This window comes from Prunus mume, linkage group LG4 (genome assembly GCF_029339155.1).
Source record: "Prunus mume cultivar Tortuosa linkage group LG4, ASM2933915v1, whole genome shotgun sequence".
In the NCBI taxonomy this organism is placed as follows: domain Eukaryota; kingdom Viridiplantae; phylum Streptophyta; class Magnoliopsida; order Rosales; family Rosaceae; genus Prunus; species Prunus mume.
This window is the reverse complement of record NC_142701.1, coordinates 5,665,674-5,687,051: the sequence shown is the minus strand read 5'-3', so window position 1 is coordinate 5,687,051 and position 21,378 is coordinate 5,665,674. Positions and strand designations below refer to the sequence as shown.

Sequence of the window (21,378 nt, the reverse complement as noted above, 5' to 3'; positions counted from 1 at the left end):
CCCTCAATGTGGATGGTGTAAAACCCCAAAAGTATTTTGATTTGTTTAATCAAATTTATACACGTGGAGGCTGGAATGGAAAGAAAGGTCAATGAACTGTCTTACGTTTCTTCGGCCTCTCTCCTTCATATTTCTTGTGTGTTCCGTGTCTGGGTCCGTAGTTTATTATTTCTTCTAGTACCTTTATAAGCAAAGCCAAAACAGAATTGGGGTTTATGCGTAATCCATGACTTCTCAAGCTTTTTGGCTTCTGGGTATTTACATCATCTGATTCATATCTCACAATTCACAACAAGATCATCTGATTCATCTCTCACAATTCACAACAAGTAAGTTCTCAAACTTCAAATTTCATACTGACCATCAAATTTATTTTGCTGTATACTTGATCATGATTACAATAGAGTTTCTGTGCCCTGATCATGCGAGCTGTTTTTTCTATTGCATATTTAGTTTTCCTTGTTTCATGTAGATGATCAGTTTGTTGTGACTTAGGTTTTGTGAAAAGCTTTTGTATCTGTACGGTGCTGGGCCTGTGATGTGAAATTGTTGTGGGATAGTCGAAACTACTGTATAGTTGTCACGGTTCCAATCTTGATAATCAAATTCAAGAGTGGCGCTTTTGTTTTTGGTCCCTGTACGAAGATAGCTGGAAAATCATATAAATGAGCTACTTTTATTAGTTTCCTGGCTCTGTATCCTCTTATTCTCTCTCTCTCTCTCTCTCTCTGGAGTGAATTTCTGCATTATGAGATATGAATGGTAAATTAATTGAAGGACTCTATCTGGGTTCAATTAACTGTAAATGGATTGGTAAATTAATTGAACATTTTACTCTAGTTGGGTTCAATTAATTGTAGATAGATTGCTTTGCATTTCAAGTTAAGGATCGTTAGTGCTGTTGCTTCCTGAAATAGGTTTTGGTTTTCTATTTTATTTGATTATTTATTATGGCTCTCAAATACTAGGCCTTTGGTTTTGCTTCTAAAGTAATTATAGGATGCCAAGACTTCCAGTCATATAATGATAGGATTCTCCATGGAGACAAATTAATTGTCCTATACTCTATCTATGTATGTGCAAGTCTTCCATGTTGGCTGTGTTTTGGGCTGTTGTCCAGTCAATAATTTTTAACTTCTATTTCATCAAGGCAATCATGTGACATACCCATCAAACTTTATGATATGATGCCTAATGTTAGTCCTTGTTTGAGGTGATGTACAGATGGTAATTGGAGAAAGTTACTGTTCTAATCAGTTGGTTTGTTTGTCTGATTTGTTCAGTTCACCAACAGAAACTATGACATGTTTCCATGTAGCACACTGATAATGATTTTGGCTGAGACTGGGTGTAACTCTACTAAAATTGATTTTTCATAAACAACTTAGTGTCATTTTGAGAGACGGAAAGCATCCGGGAATCGACTAGACTTGAAATCTTTAAAGCTACCATAGACATATAGCATAAGCTAGAATGCTGCTGTATTGCTTTATTGCTCGTTAGATCTTTCCTAGTAAAGTTTTGTCCTTTCGTAGGTATCATACAGAGCCAGAATGTCTCATTTGTTCCATAATAGGCGATTTAGTGTTTCAGAGATATTTCTTGCAGCTCTGGTAACAATTTATTCATTAAAATATTTATATCCAAAGGCCATAACTCTCTGTATGCATTCACACAAATGCTCGAGTATGCAAATTTTATCTTTCCCTTTGGCTGGTGTCCAGAGTGACTAATGGCTGCATTTTGGGAGAGGAGAGAAGGGGAGGGGGGATATATGAAATTCTTAATTTAGCATTTATTTGATGATTGCACCTCCATGCAACATGAAAGCACAACAGAATTAGTGTGCTTTTTGAAGTGGAATCATTTTTTGCATTAAAGAGTTTGAATGTAAAGGGCAAGCATTACCTGAACTTGGTACAGGAGATATTTATTAAATTTGTTTCTGTGTTGGAAGATCATGATTATCAACAGTTGAACAAGAAGTGTGTTGCAGTGCATCTGTATTGTGATTTTTTTATTTTTACGAATTAGACCATGTTCTGGCGTTTGCCTTTGTTAGGTGCCCCTTTTGGGATATTAAATAATAGCTTTTTGTTAATTGATAATAGATCTCATTGTTGGAATCTTTGGGTATCATCGGTTACAAAAATTTCTGTACTTTTGTTGAAGACATTGGCTTTTTTCAATAATTTTTAAATATATTTAAGTCAATGGCACACGCTTAACAGCAGAAAGAACAAATTCAATAGCACTAGAAAAATCATGCACCATTTTGGTTATAATATTTCTGTTTGAATGCTATGTACATTTTCCCGTAGCTAGAAGCTTATAATTTACTCAAAAAAACATTTTATGGGTCCTTTGCTTCTTCTTCAGATAAGAGTCATTTTTATGTTTCGTGTGGACTTCTTCTAAATTTCATATGATTTCTTGCAGATGAATGCCAATTTGATATAAGAATTGATTACCGGAACTACAAAATAGCAGAAGATACACCTGTTCTGTAAAGTTTAATTCATGATCACTATGGATGTAAATGGTATAACCTGGGTTGGGGGTGTATATGAGAAATTCGAATCTATGTGCTTGGAGGTGGAAGAAAATATGTACCAGGTAAGCCCTTTGAAGTTGCTAGTCTTTTTCTGTCCACAGGATTCCTAAGATAAGGTCCTCATCTATATAAATGGAATGTTTGCCATAGACTGCTGATCTGGAGGTGTTAATTCATAAGTTTACAATTATTTCTTCGTCTTCATCCTCCTTTCAGCACTTATTGACATCTTTTTCTTGCCTGTATTGTTCTTTATACTGGTTATTTATTTTACAATTATATCTATGATCATCTATTTCAGTGCCCTATGCCAAATACGGCTTTATGTGATTTTGTGTTCATCTGAGACAGTAATCTTTTTAATTTTATTCTTGAGTTGCTCTAGTGGTTTCCTTTCCCATTAACCGATATTCTTGCTCATTCTTTTATTTGGGACAGGACACAGTCAAATTTGTTGAGAATCAGGTACAGACTGTTGGTGCAAGTGTTAAAAAGTTCTATGCAGATGTAATGCAAGATTTGCTCCCTGACTCTTTGATGGATCCAGAGAAGATGTCAGCCTGTGGTTTCCCTGTCGAAAATATTTTTGATGTTGATAATCCTAAAAGTTCAAGGATTACCAAGAAAGAAGAACCTATAAAGGCTAATGTTGAACACTTAAATAGGGATTCAGAGGTGATATCTTCTGTTAAGAATAAGGATGCGGACCATAAACCATCCTTCCTTGAACAACACATATATGACTATCGCACACAATCTGCAGAGAGTTGTGCAGAAGAAGCATGCTTGGACTTGTACTCAAGACAAGACCATGATGGGAATATGTTTAACAATACAAACTTGGCTGTCAAAGAGAATCCAACGAAGCACAGATGTCCTACAGGTGATTCCTCCTGCTGAAAAGGATTTGAGCAGACAATCATCATCCTGCCATGAAACCCATAAAGGTTCATGCGAGCATATAGATACATTTATAACCCCTTGTATAGATGAAGGTATGGCATGTGACTCCACTAGGGAAGGTCGTGTGATTGCAAATGCAAGCCAATGTACTTCTGATGTTTCAATTGGCTGCCGCTCATCTGATATGATTGTTTTGGATAAGTCGGATGCAAAAGAATGGAATGAAATATTAGATTCATCCTTTGGTGGCTTATCATTAGAACCAAATGGTAACTACCTATTGGACCCTGTAAAAGTGTATTGTTTTTCACCAACCTTGATGCTTGTTCACTTTTGATTTCGGGTTTGGCAGCTGCAGACATTTGTTTCATCAATGGGATGGTTTCTCTAGTAGGATCCTCTCCAAGTGGACAAGTACAGTGTGAGAGATATGCTGAAAAGGAGGTCTCAGCGTCTCATCCTGGTACCACTGAGTACATCTCATTCTGATGCACATTAACCTTCTTGTTCTTGTTATTGAGTTGAGGCAAGATTTTGTTGATGTCGGTTTTGGATTGACAATTGATTGATGAAAAGTGATTGTGAAGATAATAACTCTGACATAATGATGGAGATATTTTTCTCAACTCTGGACCATTATAGATTTATGTTCAGGTGGGATCCAGATTTTATATGGGTCCATGATAATCTGAAATCTCTTTTGTACACGTGAATTTGTATTTCACTTATATGGGTTTTCTAGATTGTGTACTGGTTCATGATAATTTGAATGTTCATTTGTACATGTGGTAAGTAGTAACTGATGACTGCAAATTTTTCAGGGGGATCACATGACTCCAATTTGGATGCGATTGAGAGTAATATTGTTGTTGTACAAGAAATGGAAACCATTCAACAATCTGCCAAGGTGAAACTTGAGGAGACTTGTGTGATGGTGACTGGTGAGGATGTTCATTTTGTTCCTCACATGGAAGGCAAGCGTAGGCCTTACAAGGTACACTCTCCATCCCACCTGCCCCTTCTTCTCCCTACTTTCGCTGGCTTTAATTGAGACTTCTTTTCTAGAAAAAACTTCAGAAAGCCTTTTCCTCAAGACTGAGGTCTGCAAGGAAGCAAGAATATGAGCAGCTTGCATTATGGTATGGGGATGATGCAAAATCAAATTTGGAAGTGAAGACGGTGTGCTTCATTCTATTACTATGGAGAAGACGAAGAAATCACCATCTCATGATTTTTGTGAATCTGAATGGGAGATTCTGTAGGTACCCTTGTAAAAAGCTTATGTAAATAAACAGCCTCTCCGCAGCCTCCCCTTGCTGATTATGGTGCTGTCCAAAATTCCTAGCTTAGGATAAAATTTGTACCGAAGTGGGTAAAATTCCCAACGATCAACCTGCTCTACCAGGGAGTATATTAACAATTATGTAGTCTCCCTAACATAAAGTGCTTGGAAATGTTATTTATATTTTAAATGGGACCAAGCCAATTGAGACGTACCTTTGTAGTCAGCATTGTTAATATATTGGCTACTATTATGCATGGTTAAACTGTTGTTTGCGCTGCTATGCTGTCTCTTTTGTGGTTTTCTGGTGTTGTATTTTATTTATTTTATTTTATTTTATTGTTTTCTGTGTTGAATTTGTGAATGGAATGTGTTGAACTTGCGTAAATGGTTCAACTAAGTGACTAGAGAGGAGAACAACTTATTCAAGTTAGAGTTATTATGGTTACTGTGTGGTGCAAACATCTTCTTCATGGTTTTTGTTGCCGATGGCAAGCAACTTATTGATATGCTTGTTATTATATGCATTGTATGGGGATAAGGTCTTAACGCTGAAGATAGTGACTTTCTTTTCTTTTATTTTTTCTCTGCCTTTTTTAAAGAGAACATACAGAGCCTTTGCATCCATACGGAAGCCAAATTATTTATATGATTTAGTGCACTTGATTTTTGTAAAAACGTGGTCCGAGATTTTAGTTTGCCTGCCAGTTTAATTTAGACAGGCTATTAGGTCATGCTGATTTATGGCACCTGCAGGGCTTGCCAGCTGACTTAATGTAGGTACCTTTTCTGTACATTTCATCCTCTCTTATAAGTCCCTTCTCTTATAACTCTGTTGAAGGAACGAAGTATACAAAGTCCACTAACACTCATGACAGATCAAACAAGCAGGTCTTACGAGCTAAGAATGACTTCGGAAGTGTCCAAGAGCAATGAAGCATACAATAGCCTATTCCAGGTATCTGGCAGGCCAGGCAGACACCAGTGGCTGCAATCAGCAGAGGACTCTGGTTGTCTTTGTTGCATAGCTAACTGCTTCCATTGCTTTGTATTGTAAATCATTGGGTGTGCATCTCTTCGATACTGAGACAGCTTCGTAATGTTCAGGTATGTCACGGGGTCTTCATGCTGGATTGTTCTCTCAACGGCTTCTATAATTTTTCTGGGAAATGTTGTTTCATAGGAATCATCCGTGATGGGTTGGGTTTTGTTGTAGCACCAAAGCTTTCCCTTGTGCTCTGGGGAAATGCTCCGGAAGAAGACTCTGGTTTTGGTCACATCCACATTTTGATCAATCCAACGTGCCCAGGTATTCATAGCCTTCTCAAATGCTGATTCAATCTCCATATTCTCCACCGTTTTTCCCTCATTTTGAAACAAGTCCCACCTGAAAATCTGACATCCATTAGACAAACTCTTTGATAAATATTCATTGATTTTCTTTAGTAGAGAAAAAATAAATCAAGAAGACTTACGCTTTGATCTTTCCATGGTGCACCCACCAGTGACCAGTGTTGAATACCATAACATCTGCCCCGACCCACTTCTTGGCTGAGGTAGCAACTCTGTCAAGCCTAAGAATTCTAGCACCATTCTCTTGGTTAATTTCTAGCTGCATTAGAAATGGGCTCCAGTAGAACTCAACAGAACAGTTATACTCCTGCAGTAATATAGAACCAACCAACCAAGTGTCTCACAGTTAAAAAGGGTTCACTAGGAGAAAGATTCTACAACTAGAAGCACTTTGAAACCTACCTTTGCTGTGAAGACCTTGTAGATGCCACTTTCCACATCAACTTGGGCTTGAGAGGGTGGGAGAGCTGAGTAAAGTAGACAAGCTAGAGATTCCCACTGGTTTCTGTTGAGAGAGTCCCCAACTACTATCACTCTCTTTCCTCTAAGTCTCTCTAACATGTCTGTTCCATTAAACCTTCAACCATAACAACCTTGTTTACATATATTTTGATGCAACAAACAAAATGTAATAATATTATTAACACATACTTGGGTTAATTAATCAATTAGCTCACCTTGGAATCTTACACCCCTTGGCCTCCCAACTCCATTTCTCATACATGAAATCTGCCCTTCCATTCCTTTGGCAGCTGACTTGGTCACTAAGAAATGGACACTGAGCTCCTTGGTAGAGAGGGCTTTGCTTCGGATCGTAAACCCATTTTCCATCAAATACATTGCATTTGTCTTCTTTATTTATCTGTTTCATGTGTTCCTTCAAGTCTGCTACTTGCAAGAGCTTCATGTTCGCATCTGATTCATTGGCTGGTAGTGTTGATTTTATGGCTATGTTCCCAAGAGTTGATAGGTTTACCCTGTCATGGCTGTGGTTGAGAAAGAATATCAGAATGATGCAGCTTATAAAGCTTGCAGCTGTGCACAGCCTCCATCCTTCACCAATGCAGGATATGGTGTCCATTGCAGCAGTAATTAAGCTGAAGAGAGGTTTATGGTTGAAGTTGTTTGAATATAACTTATAAGCAATTGGGTTAAAACTGATAATCACCAAAGTTGATAAAATTTTGTAAGTTGTAATCAGTGGAACTGAGTGGTTACCAAAGCACGTTCAGAAGCAGTAGCAGGTACTTGATGGTTTAGGTGGAAGCTTTAGCTTCCTGACTTTTCCACATATGGTTGGGGGTGGAGTGGATATAACAAACCAATTTTCTAAAACCATATTTTCTAGATGATGTTGATGTCTCCTCATGAATTTGTATTGGCCATTTGTCACTGGATGCCCTTGAGGCTAGATCATGAATGCATTCTCTCCATTTGATCAATTTAAGGGAGTATTTTGTTTCTGTTTTTGACGCTCATGTGAATAATGGATATGGGATTTCTTTTCTGTGTTTGGTACACCTACTAATGGAATCAGCTTTTTACATGAGCTCGGCAACAAGTTTGAAATAATAGAATATTAGCATAAGCGAGGGGCTTATAGCTCCAATGGTCAATAGCAGTTACTCTATACCTTAGGTCAGTGGAATCTACCTTAGATCATGTGTTTGAATCTCCTTTTCTCAATATCGCTTATGTCAACAACAAACATAAGCTATCATTTACATTAGAGTTGGCTATTCATGTTAATGGGTTGTATTCGTATTGAATTAATAGATGTTGTCTGCTTATAATCATGTCGTGTTCAAGTAGAATCATTTACAATTGTATAGAGTTCGGGCTGACCCAATGTGTCAAGTGAACGAAACAATTAACACCAACATTTCTACAATAAAAATCACTTAGTATCTCTAAATCAATGAAAACCCGTGAAAATCCAAACTGATTAATTTTCAAGATATGACTTCACCACCTCTACTACCATTATATTGTCATGGCTATCACCACCGTTGCCGCTGCCACCACTATCACTACAACTGTCGACTGTACCGCCATCGCTTTCTTTTAATTGAATAAAGTAATATATATCAAATTCTTTTTTGTGGAAGCAAAGATTTGTCAGAGCCTAAAATTAGTCTAGAATCAATTGAAATCCACAACTCATCATTTATCAATGAGTTTTTAAAAAATACAACCAAACTTTTATGGAGTCATGATTGGATGCATCCAAATTTAGATAGACTCTTAAAACCGGATTGAATACACCCATAATTTTTGCTTCTATAAAAATGTGATTGAATAGACCTGGACTTTTAAACTTCTTTAAAATCTTTTAAAATCTCAACTAATCGTTTAAAAGTAATGTTTTATTTAATAACTAATATATCTGAGACTGAACATGTTAATCCATCCCCAATGGTTGGGGCTCTAAAAGAGGTTGATAGAGCCTCATTTAGGGCTCTAATAGAATCTCTGGACTAAGCCATTTGGATCGAAATTTGAGAAATGTCACAGTCCCACTGTATAGAGCCCAAAGCAGCCCAGCTGGGCCCACGTGGCTAACAAATTATTTATTTATTTATTTATTGCAACGGCTATATTTTACTTCAACGATTAGAATTAATTTTAGGCAATCTAAACGGTGAAATTTCACATCCAACGTTTCAATTTTAAAACAAACGGTCAAAATAATATTTATAATTAATCTAAATCAAATCCAATCCCAAAACTTATTTCAAACTCTATAAATAGCCCATTTGGTAAAATCCACCTTTTAATTGAATAAATTATATTTCTTTATTCTACTTTCATTCTTGTTATATATCAAATTATGCGAAGGGTGAGTTTCTATATCTGACTATTGGACTCAGTACCAAAAGAAAATTATGTGCACGAGCAGAGCGGAATACGATACCGCAAGCTATTAGTCTAGAATCAATTGAAATCCACAACTGCTTCATTTATCAATGATATTGTGGGTAGGATATGAATGCAAAAACACTTTTCTTGAATGATAATAAACCTCTAAATAGGCCTTTCAAGTTGTATCATGCTTGGAAAATCTTAAAAAACGACTATTAGCTTTTGCACTAGGGATAGACTTTGTCATCCGCAAGCGTCTATCTTCTAGGTAAAGTATGGCTCATGTGCAGCATCATCATTCAAGATGCGATAGAAAAGCTCTCTTCTCATGCAGAACCACTTGCGAAAGTCCACTAAGGGATAAAGTGGTCTTTCACAGAATAGTTCTCCATAAGACTCTTATGATGTTTTTCTCGCTTCCGATTCTTATATTCACAGCCTACAATAGAACCACCGTGTTTGGATTATTGAGCATATTTCACCAACAAAAACGGATGGTGTTGAACAGCCATTGCAACCCTCTGTTGATGAAGGTCATCATCATCAGAATCATCATTGAAGAAATTTTATATAGCCTTCTCACATGAATTCATTGTAAGAAGGAGAATGAGATTGAATGAGATTGAAGGAGATTGTGTGGTCAATTCAATAAAATAACACTTATTAAATAGACAAGAGAATGAGATGACCTACATGTTTGAAAATAATTGAATGAAGATAGAAAAAGATAGGGAAAAGATAAGGGAATCAAATAAAGTGAGATGAACAAAGATGAGTAATGGTTCAGAACATGATTGAAACAAGACAATAAGATATGGGAAATGGTTTAGAAAATAATTGAATGAAGATATGAAAATATAAGGGAATCCAATAAAGTGATATGGACAAAGATGAGCAATGGTTCAGAACATGATTGAAATAAGACAATTGGAGATGGAAATGGTTCATAAAATAATTGAAGAACACAAGTGGAGGTGGGCAGAAGTTCAGAACATTATTGAATGAAGATAAAGAATCCAATGAAACAAAAGTAAAAATGGAAGACAATTATGGTAATGGCTTCAATGAAGGATTCGAATTATTCCAAGCATACACAAAAGTAGCAGCTCTAGGGATTGCCGCCGCTTTAAAAAAATCGTGTGGTTCCATTGTTTTTAATGTAAATCGTGTGTAACTTGTTTTTACTTCCAAAGTCCATGAAATAAAATGTTGTTGTACTTGTTTTTATTTTTAAGTGAAATTCTATTATGTTTTGGAATTTTATTTTTTTTAGGTTAAAATGTTTAGAAAATTAAATCACGAAGGTTGAAACAAAAATAATGTCAAGAAAAATTAATGAGAAAAAAAAAATTTAAAGGTTAATCATTCTTAAACAATTTAATAAAGTTGTGGACTTATGAGTCTGTAAGGCTAGAAGAAAAAAAAAATTGAGTCTTAAAAATATATGAATATTTGTATTTTGGAGGGTGGAAGTCTGAATTAAGCCTCAACATGGTTGGAGATGGCCTAAATGCATAACTCTCACATGTGAAGGACTCTATATCCGGAATTCTATATTCTATATAATTTTTTATATTAAAAATAAAAGTTATTTTACTTTCATGTATCTAATGATATATTAGGTTTTTTTTTTTTTTTAAAAAACATTTCAACCAAAAAATTTAAAATTTGGGCAAGATTTGAAAATCTTATCTATTAAAAAAAAAAACCTTGATTGTTACCTTGGAAAAGAAAAAACAAGCAAGCCTCATCCGTCAAACCCAAACTCAAACCTTATCTAACCTATCCCTTTCATTGGTCACATTAAATAAAAAATAAAAGAAAGAGGAAGCAGCCATTGGTCAAGAAGAGAGTATGAGGAGCTGCAGTCCCAAGGCAAATCATCGATAACACACATGGGTTGGTAGCTTTTTCTCCATATGGGTCCACATTCAGTTTCCATGGATCCCCTAAATATGGGTATAGCTCCGATGGGGCTCAACCGTTCATAAGGCCTCAAAATTCAACCATTGGGTGAATGACTTTTTTGCTTTGGTTGCTATATATTGCAGCCCAATGGTGGTACAGACTCCTTTCAAACCCCATTGGGGATGGCCTTAGTAGTAGTCGGATAAAGGGGTCATTGGTGGGCTGCGTAACACAAGAGGATCAGCCCTCTTCTTCCTATATCAATCTCTTTCTCATCTCCTGGTCAGCCGCTCTGCACTCACACTAGCTAGGTTCCAACTAGCCGTCTCACAACCGTCTTCGCCGCCATCAGCCACCGTATCTCGCTCATCTTGTAGCCGTCTCGCAACTGAAACCCCAATCCAAAAAACCCAGGTAAGTTAAATTCTCATGAGATGAGAACCTGTGGTCATTTTCTGTGGTTTATGTTGCCTTCTTGTTATAATCAAAGCAAAGATATATAGATAGATGGTGCCACTCAAAGACATAGTGCCAGCAGCACAGAACAACATAAACACAAGGTTCATACTTTTGGACAAAAGCATGAAGACGTCGTCATCATCGGAAGGCCTTAACCAGACATGCCTGGCACTCGTGGCAGATGAGACGGCGGCGGTTCACTTCCAGCTGTGGGGAGATGAGTGCAATGCATTCGAGCCCCAACAACTCTAAGAAGTACATACAGGAGGCTGTGATTTCTCCACATTCACGTATATTTCCACCCAAATACTGATCCTCAAGTTGTTCTTATTGCTACTCTAACAGTTTAATTTGTCCATTTTTAATGGGACTCGAAATGAGTTGTGAATGATTTTCATTTTCATTTCTTGACGAAAGGATAGCGATTTCAAAGCAATCTTTGCTGGCATTCCAATAACATAATTATAATAAATTTAGAGAGGGAGAGAGAGTTTAATCATGACCATATGGAATCAATAGTAAAAACTAGAAAGAGTTAAAAGCAGAGGAATGGCAGTAAGCTTTCCATTCGTCTTTGGTAATTTTATCATCCTTGTCATTGTATATACATATCCAGTTTTTGTCTCAAATTATACAACCCAAATGCATGGTATCTAAATGTTAATTTTAAGGACCCAAAAAAGAAATTAGCTAGAGACATGTGTACATGCTCACATTGGCAATCCTAATTTCCTAAATCCCATCAAGCAATCATGCATGTTATCTGAATTATCATATCGCACACTTGATCTTATGCACTCATTTTCTGTAGAAGATAAAAAGGACTAGCAATATTCAAATATTTCAACTTAGAGTGACATTAATAATTACTCAAATGACTAGTTAACTATGTAGTAAATATTTGATTGATGGTATCTCACGTTTGATCTCGTCCTTCACCATAGACTTAGTATCTGGGTAATGACCCACCACTACCCTCCACAAGATCTTCAATATAACCTTCCTCTGTTACGCTCACAGGGTATGTGTGAAGTGAACACCTTCCATGTCAACTAGGGGTGGGCATTGGAACCTCAAAACCGACGAACCGAACCAGTTTTAATAGGTCCAGTATAATTCTGTTTTATTATAATCTTTGGCTAAGAACCAAACCGAACCACATTGGAAAAAATAATTCGATTTCGATTCCGATTCTAGGTGAAAATCGAATCAAACCGAACTGCATTCAACCCTAGTTAACCACTTATTCACCACTGTAAGTTTTCCACATATGTTCTGCTATAAAATGCATCGTTCGCTTACATTCTAAGCTTAGGAGCTGGTTGAACAAATTCTTTGGTACGGTCAGTGTGTTTGTGACATAATGACATCTAGTATGCTTCAATGTGACAATGTCCCCTCCGATATCTAGTATTGGATTCGATTGGATAAGTCACTAAATCTAGAATGTGTTGATGGTTGAAATCAAGATATAGTGGAGATTGAATTTTCATTTTGGGGGGGATTATGAGGGATATGTAGATGTTGATATCCTACCATCTTGTGGGGATTATATATGAGAAAAAATTTCTTTATGAGTAATTAGAGACCTTCAACTTTGGTCAAAAAATTTCAATCTTCCCTTAACATGCTTTAAATACCTATTCAATTCAATCCTAAACACCAAACAAGACATAGTCACATTATTCAGCAAGATCACCATAATGATAGTAAAGTATTGTCTTGATGGACCTAAAGGCCTATAAACAAGACAGCTTTGGGAGAAATTATAGAAATTACAATACAATGGATAACCAAATTTAATGTGGAGAAAAACTTGTATGGGCCTTACTTTGATCTCAAGTTATACTACTGTAAACATTTTGAGCACTTTTAGGACCAAAATGTACCTCAAGATCATAACTGACCTTTGTGGATGTTGTTGTGAAATTATTGCAAGCACACAATCTGCACAAGTAATATAGAGATAAGTAAAATGTCGTTCCCACGAAGACTGTAATTTCCTTTTAATTACCAATTATGATTAATGCAGAAGTTTATTTAAACAGTTAACTATGAAGATTGATTGATTTAATTCAACTAAAACAGTTATGAAAAATAGAAATTTAATTAACAATGGAAAATCAAGTTTGATGAGACACTAGAGCATCCGATTTCACCATAACCAATTCCACTTAATTCTTATAGCCAATTAACATTAATTACTACCCATGTTGACAGTTGGTTTCTCCTAATTCATTCGATATCCCATCTTGGGCTCAACCAAAAGTATTCTTAATTAACAACTCATTCTCTCTCAAGTAACGGATTTAGAAAATCAAGAACTCATTAAGTTCTATGAGAACCTGCAAGAAAATTGCATGAGTCATGTTAGTCCCTCTCGAGCACTCATTCAAAACATGGTATTTGTTACGAGAAGCAAATACCAAACATCTCCTCTCGATCTCCATTTGGATCATCAATTAAATATTAGCTAGATATTTAAGGCATTAATAACAGTAACAAATACTTAACATGGAATAGTAATAAGAAATTAATATAACTATAAAAATTAAGTGTTTATAGATAGGCTACATCGTAACCTTAGTAAGAGAAATTAGTTCATGACAAAAGAAAAGATAAATAAGAGAATTGTTGTCATAAAACCAAAGGCGAAACCAGGGGTGGCTGGGGTGGGCTCTAGCACAGCCCTGTTTTTTCAAAATGGATATGTGCAGTTTAATATAGCTAAGTTAGAAATCAGCCCAAGACTCTCCACAAGTCAGCCCATTGGTCCATTAAGCACAATCAACACTCTGACCAAAGAAATAAATTAAAAACAAAGACCAAAACATTGTCTTCCTTCCTCCCTCTCGAAAATGGGTTCCTCCTTCCTTCCCCTTTCTCTCTTTCCCTTTTTGGTTTCTGCTTTGTCATTTTTGTCTGTTCTCTCATTTTTCTTCTTTTCTTTCTCTTTCTTCTTTGTCATTTCTTTCTTCTCTCTCCTTTCTCTTTTCTTTTTATTTCTTCTCTCTCTTTTCTTGTTTATATATTACTAATGATATATGTTTTATTTTTGGTTCTCACTGTATTAATTAGCATACCTCAAAAAAATTTAAAAAAAATTGGTCCTCATGATCTTCCATAGCAACAACAACCAAAAAAAAACATTAGCACACCACCCTAGAAAAATTTCTGGTTCCATCATTGCATAAAACCGATTTGGTAGATGGATTTGTTCTCTGGATTCTCCACAACAACACCTTCATAAGCTCCAAAAGCATTGCGTCAACAAACTCTTAGCTCTCTCTTTGATATATTTGTGGATGTATAAAAGTTGTACATGGGAAGATGACATTTGGTTCTTAAATTAAAGCTTTATATTTATAGGCCAAGAGAATCCTCCAAAAAATAAGAAAAAAATATTTATTTAAGAAGGAAAAGAAAAATAGGAATATTAGAAAAATCAAAACCTATTCTCAAAAGGAGATAAACATGCGGCTTCAAGTCAAAGAAGGGAATGGCTTTTGGGGTAGAAAAAATAAGGCAATTGGACCAAGGTATCCCGACAAGAGTAGTTAGCCCATATGACACTGATTCAATTTCAGCCTATTGGATATCATCTTCCGTCACATTCCATTGTAATACAAAGATATTGACCCCTTTACTTTATCATTGAATCAGCCCAACGTATTGAATAAAAGCAGACAATACCACTTCCATATATGTATGTATTTTGCTTGCTCAATCAGCAAAAGCCGACAGGTATTGACACCTAAAAGCGCTTCTAGCAGTTTGTCCCTTGTCACGGCAAAGGGAGGCTGGGCATTATTCACTTGAATAGTAATTGCCTTACAAAAGAATGTGTTTCTTGCCTTTGTCATAGCAAATACTATTCATTTTTTTGTTTTTTTACAACTTTTTTTACCTAAACAATTAATTTGGATAATATTTTAAAATAAGATTTTTGGGTTCCTACGTGTCAATACTATTCATATCTCATAATCGGATAAGATTTTCGATTTCAAATTTTATATAAATTTCAAAATTTGGGTTCCTACGTGTCAACACTCACACCACAAAACATCTTCTATCATGCTCCATGCTCCTTCGGTTTCAATATAAGAAGCCATAATACGATAGAGAAAAATAAAACTTGAAAGTGAAAAAAATATTGAGTAGAAAGTGAATAATAGTATAAGGAGAAGAAAATGTATAAGGATTTGGTGTTAAAAGTAAAGAGTATTGGTTGGTATTTATAGGAAAAAAAAATCAGTAATTTTTTGGTTTTTTTTTAAAAAATTTTGATTTTTTTCATTTTTTATTGCACAAAAATTGGCTGTCGTTTGATTAGAGGAAAAAATTTGATCGGAGAGCCCAGAGTGCGACACATGGAAGATAGCCGTTGGTTATCTGTAGCGGTAGCGTTCAAATTTTTAATGTTGGTGCGTCGTTGCACGTGCCATAGTTAAAAATAAAAATAAAAATTGAACACCATGGATGACGTCGACGTGACATCAGCGTAAAACTCGGGCAAGCGCACGGGCTAGCCTCTGCTGGGTCCCACCATCTGCCCGTGCCTTCTTTTATTGCTGGAAACCAAATTTTCGCCCCCTCCCCCACCCTCCTCTTGGTTGTACTGCTAGAAAAGCTCTAATCTCGACAGTTGCATAGGGAACAACTACATACAAATTCAGCTCCAAAGATGATGGTAAGTCTTTCTAATTCTATCTCTGGTGATAGTCACTGAGACTAGTTGTGGTATAAATTGACACTTGCATAGATGCACTCCAGGTATTTAATAAAATGATAGAGTGAGTTCTTGAGATTTTGTTGAGTTGATAATTCCACTCAATTCGGTCCCTTAAGCTTCCAAAATTATAGTTTTTGCTCCATAGCATTGCTAGGAACAGTTGCCTACAAAATCCTCACTAAACACATTAAACTAACCAATTTCACATGAAAATAATGCAATTAGAGATAGATTATATATACAAAAAATGAATCTATCATATGTATAGTAGCTCATCCTAGTTTCATGGGTTTGTTTCACTCCACTTTGTGAAATCTAACTAATCTGAAATGCCTTACAAGTTTTTTTTTTTTTTTTTTAATATTTATCATCTAAGACGTCCGAAACCTTAAAAATCCCATGCTTTCACCTTGATTCAAAGAGGCTAGAATGAGGGGTTATAATGAGGGGGTCCTTAATAGCCGTCCAATCCAATGTAGAGTGTTGATACCCAAAAAATCCACAGTTTGGCCCAAATGAATTTTTGGCCCAGTGCAATACTTTATTAAGAAAAAAATCCAATTTGGAGCACTCAAAAGTTCGTTATTCACGTTTGCACGAGTCATGATCCAAGCGCCATGCCAAATAAATATGCAATTCGTCATGCTAAAAATTGAAATGAGCCTATAAAAGGCATTGGCTCAGGCCCAAGCTAAATTGAATGTCTTGTCCCTCTTCAGGAACGATAAAATTAAAGCTTGCCAAGCGAAATGCCATGTCAAGAAAGAAATCATTATTTCACACCCAACCACACTAACAAGCTTAAGTGGGCTCAAGCCACTCAAATTCCCGAGACTTGCTTGAGTGGGTTGTGATATGGATAGTAATAAGTTAACATGAGACCCATTGATGAGACAATAAATGGAAGTCCCGGGTTGCTTGGGAACCCCGAAACTCAAGCTCATTTCTTAGGCCAAACATATGGGTGAGCACAAAAGAGAAAGTAGCCCATTACTTCAACCAAAATAGCCCAACGATTGATGAAGTTAGCCCATTAACTTAATAAACCAACTTATTGTCCTAGAAGGCCCAAGCAACCCAAGAAAATATCTACAAATCTCCAGCACCTAGTTGAAAACAAAAGCCACGATGAAAGCCAAAATATCCATGTCAGTGAGGTACTGGGAGGCTTCAGCACATGGGAAGGAACAAGTTTCAAGTAAAAAACATCCAAGGGACCAAAGATATTGGCACGCAGCTTGCTAGGAGGGGAATCAACCTTTGAACCAACATGCATACCCATTTGTTTCCCTCATCAGACCTGGCCATGGAAGAAGGAAAGAAAGAAAGGAATGAGATGGCTAGGAATAGAAGTTCTCCACTGAGGCAGCTGCAGGAAGAGCATTGAGCTTCCAAAAATCTCTAATTTTGTGCAAATGGGCAAAGAGAATTTCACCAAATAGGATAAGTCAAAGGAAAGAAGGAGAAATGAAGGAAAAACTTGGCAAAATTGAATAGAAACCATTAGAGTTTCTTGGAAAATGATAACTTCCAGTGCCTATAAAAAGAGGCATTTCCTACCCATTATCACAACACATATCAGGAGAGTGAGCTTTATCTCTCACCTCTGAAATCTCTGCAATTTCGAGCCTCATCCTTCCATCTCTTCCCATTTTCCCTTTTGATAAACTTTTCCAAAGCTTGACAGAGTTTTCGTTGAGTTGCTGGAAACTACCCAGCACACCCACTACTTCATCATTAGCTAAAACAACCACATTCAGATAGCAAGCTTCCTCTCTCATGTGCAAAACCCAGCAAATTCGTGCTCTATTCATCCTTTTCCCCCCAAGAACACATAGCTTTCTCTTCAGTGCTAAACTCATGTCAATTTTACTTACATGCCACAAGCCTCTCATGTCAAGCTAGAAAATCTATATGTAAGCTGTTGTTATTTTTGTTGGTGAAAGTAATCAAGGTGTTTCCTAAGACATCTCTATCCTTTCAAAGCATTTTTGGGGCTTGATCTTCAAACTCAGGCTCAATGGGCAATTTCATTCATTTTGCTATTTATGGCAGCCCAGGCTCGTAGTAGTTGCCGGAATGAAAAAGCTCCTACACAGAGTTATTATTGAATTGTTGGATTAAACCCCAATATTATAACCCCTCAATATAGTCCCTCATTATAGAGGCTCCCCATCTTGATTAGCACTACATATCACACCAAACATATATAAGAAATAGCAGTGATTTGGAGTGAAAGAAGGAGCCAAGGTGACAACCCAAACCAGTCATATATATTTCAATTAATTATCTTATATTTAAGCTCACATCACATGTGCTTCAACTTGTACAATAATCATTACCTCTTAAAAACTATGTGCTTTGGATGTAATTAATTCTAATTTGTAGCGAACAAAATAATTGACCAAGTAATCCATACTCAAATGGCTGCCTCCTCCTCCTCCTCGCGCCCAAGGCCATACATAAAGCACAAGTTAGGTAAATGAAGCCAAGTCAAACCAATCAACCACAAAGGGGATGTCGCTATAATTAAGTCTTTAAATGGGACACTAGTCATCGCATTACGTATTTCTGAATCATGTGCTTTAGAAAGCCCCACACAAAACCATCAATCTATTTAATTAATTAATTTTGTTAGGTACTAATTATTCATTTAAATGGGTCCCACTGGTTCGCTGTACATGACGTTCACATCACTTAACTAATATGAACCAACTATAAAGCTTGGCTTTGGTTCCACATTTTTAGCCAAAAGAAGATTGCAAGTGTGTGAGAGCAACGTTTGCTTTTACGTTCTTTGTGTTTTATATTATACTTCTGTTCAAAGTAACATCATTTTTTAAGTTCGAAAGTTAAGCATTTGAGAACATATTTTTGGACATAAGCAAAATATCAGTGCAAAAATTATACTATCATGCCGATTGACTATAGTTTTGGATAAAAGCACTCAGCGTAAAAAAACATATTATCATGCCGAATCGTATGGAAATAAAAGAGTGGTGGAATTCATGTATACAAGTGGATCTTACAAGAATAAGAGATCATTTCCCCATTCCCCCACCTCCTACTCCTCTCTTTTTCTCACCAGTTGGGTTAACACCATAATTTTATTGATCAAAGAGAACGCCCTTCTTTATCAAGATGCTTGCTTGTGCGGCTGTAAGTGCTAAATTTAACCTAAAGAACCAATCATTTCAAAGTTCACATGAGCTATCCAATTAGAGGAGTGAGTAGCATTCAAGGCATCTTAATTTCATCAAGTTGTGAAGGCTAAGATTTGATTATTATTGTTATTGCCGTGGCTAACAATTTAAAATGCGTTTTCATTTCACTAAGGGGATGAACATGAGTAGTCGAATCTGGGCTCCACCATCGAAATGATATGGTTAGTAATGATCATCGATATCCAAGAATTATTCTGAACTCGAGTACAAATGAAGTCTCCCAAAAAAAAAAATTAGAAAACAAATGGAAAAGTTTGACTTTTGAGTTCATTCACACAACTGAAAGATTATAAAACCAAACTAATTTATCACTACCAAAGGTGGAGATCGATTATAGGTAAGTCCCAAAAAATACCACCTAATAAGTCTGAATATAGATTCAAGTGATTGGTTGTCTTTGTGATTATTGTAATCGAGTCTTTCGACTTTTATCAATGATATTTCTATTCCGTAAAATAGAACATTACTTTTACCTAACGCTGAATTTTAATGAAAAAAAAAAATTGTGAGTAGAAAAGACAACATCCTTTCCGTGTAACACCCGCACAAGTTTCATCCCTTTTATTCACAATTGAATAATTAAAAATCATCTAAACTTATTCACAGCATCTTTGATGTTGTTGACAGACAAGTAATGATAAATAAATAAAAGATTAAATCTTCGGTCGGCCAGTACTGTTTCTCATTTTCTTTGCTTTTTGTGCCGTGGGGTTGGGGAGGCCGCCTAGGCAGAGCTTCTTCTGAGGTGACTTTGTGGTGGAGGTGGCTTTCAGGACAGTGCATGATTGATCCAATCCAAGAGGAACAAGACAAATCGAAAACAAAGTCAATTTATTTTTTATGGCTTCTTCTATTAAAGACCTTACAAAGACAGGCCCTCCATTTAACCCTAGCTAGTAATGACACGGACATTATATTTTATTTTCCACCAATGTGTTCCTGCCATGCATTACAGACATTATCCTCATATGTTGCACTGATATTAATATTTTTCCCTATAACAATTTGATACTTAGAACAGAAAATCTAAACCTTTAAGTCTGACAAATAAATCTAATGTTGTTGGATATTGAAAATGTTACAAATTCGACTTTACTTTCCTCTCATTCTTTCATTAAAATTTTAAAAAAAAAAAATTCAATAATAGACGTGAGTCATTTGCTAGAGTAGTGAGCTCATTCCCCTTACACCTAAATTCGAGTTCTTCACTCCACTCACCAATATATGTACTTACCATACGCATATACTATAGAAAATCTTATAAACCTATAAGTACCTACTATTTTGGGCATGAAATTTTTTTTATTAGTTCCTAATAGCATTTTGTAGAGACTGATCTTATATATATATGTGAAAGGTCCCTGTTGAGCCTTTTTCTAGTAGTATATTCCAATCTTCATGACTCGACCAGTGAAGGTAGAGTGTTGTTCTATATACGAAAGACTATAAAAAGAGACCAACAATATGAAGTTGAGACTGACACTTGCATGAGAGAAGCACATGCATGGATGGATATGTAAACATCGGCGCCCTTGTTTGCCATCTTTTCTGATTACAATCCACACCTCTCTCTCTCTCTCTCTCTCCACATGCATGGATGGATATGTAAACATCGGCGCCCTTGTTTGCCATCTTTTCTGATTACAATCCAAACCTCTCTCTCTCTCTGCGTCTTTTATGCCAACTAATTTTACTAGACAAGTCAACTCATAGTACAATGCCATCTAATTACCAGACCAGTCAACTCATAGTGTGTTGTTTATAATTAATTAATATATATATATATATATATATTATGTGTAGTTCACTAATCAAATATCACCGGCGAAGAACAAATAATTGAGATCCATGACAAAATTATAGATCTTGACGAATACTTTGACAAAATAATAATTTTTAAATTTAAGAAGAAAATAAAGCTTATTTTAGCGATTCAAAATTTGAAAGAATTCGCGTAATCATGTTATAGCCAATCATTATGTACAAAGAGAGAAACCGTGTGATGTTTTGAGGGAAGGAAATTTTCTTTCTTACGCCATACACTTTAAAATTTTTGTTTGGGCTAAGAATTTAATTGAATCACAAACTAATCTACGCCATA

General features: G+C 36.0%; 1 protein-coding gene, 1 long non-coding RNA gene and 2 pseudogenes across 4 annotated transcripts; 3 read left to right on the top strand and 1 right to left on the bottom strand.

Moving 5' to 3' along the window:
• The first annotated feature begins 87 nt into the window (after nucleotides 1-87).
• On the top strand, nucleotides 88-5,004 carry LOC103342626 (uncharacterized; annotated as a pseudogene). Its single transcript, XR_016126250.1, has 6 exons — nucleotides 88-329; nucleotides 2,440-2,616; nucleotides 2,993-3,726; nucleotides 3,810-3,920; nucleotides 4,279-4,451; nucleotides 4,523-5,004. The product of XR_016126250.1 is annotated as an uncharacterized LOC103342626 (transcript).
• Nucleotides 5,005-5,545: 541 nt separating this feature from the next.
• LOC103342627 (protein trichome birefringence-like 42) lies at nucleotides 5,546-7,173 on the bottom strand. The gene is made up of 4 exons (XM_008246260.3): nucleotides 6,770-7,173; nucleotides 6,495-6,669; nucleotides 6,215-6,399; nucleotides 5,546-6,126 (listed from the first exon to the last, which is right to left on the bottom strand). Exons 1-4 carry the CDS (start codon nucleotides 7,171-7,173, stop codon nucleotides 5,634-5,636), a joined length of 1,257 nt encoding a protein of 418 aa, XP_008244482.2. The 3' UTR covers nucleotides 5,546-5,633.
• LOC148917748 (uncharacterized) lies at nucleotides 5,715-7,564 on the top strand. Its single transcript, XR_016126249.1, has 2 exons — nucleotides 5,715-5,846; nucleotides 5,923-7,564. It is a non-coding gene; the product is annotated as an uncharacterized LOC148917748 (long non-coding RNA).
• A 3,430-nt stretch (nucleotides 7,565-10,994) lies between these two features.
• LOC148917747 (uncharacterized) lies at nucleotides 10,995-11,737 on the top strand (annotated as a pseudogene). Its single transcript, XR_016125778.1, has 2 exons — nucleotides 10,995-11,276; nucleotides 11,366-11,737. The product of XR_016125778.1 is annotated as an uncharacterized LOC148917747 (transcript).
• Nucleotides 11,738-21,378: the final 9,641 nt, after the last annotated feature.

What these genes read in the sequence shown, in the direction of transcription:
- LOC103342627 (XM_008246260.3), bottom strand. Translation starts at nt 7,173, where the DNA reads ATGGACACCATATCCTGCATTGGTGAAGGATGGAGGCTGTGCACAGCT. An exon ending in AAGGGGTGTAAGATTCCAAG is followed by an intron (nt 6,670 to 6,769) that starts GTGAGCTAATTG and finishes TTATGGTTGAAG; the next exon opens with GTTTAATGGAACAGACATGT. An exon ending in ACAAGGTCTTCACAGCAAAG is followed by an intron (nt 6,400 to 6,494) that starts GTAGGTTTCAAA and finishes ATATTACTGCAG; the next exon opens with GAGTATAACTGTTCTGTTGA.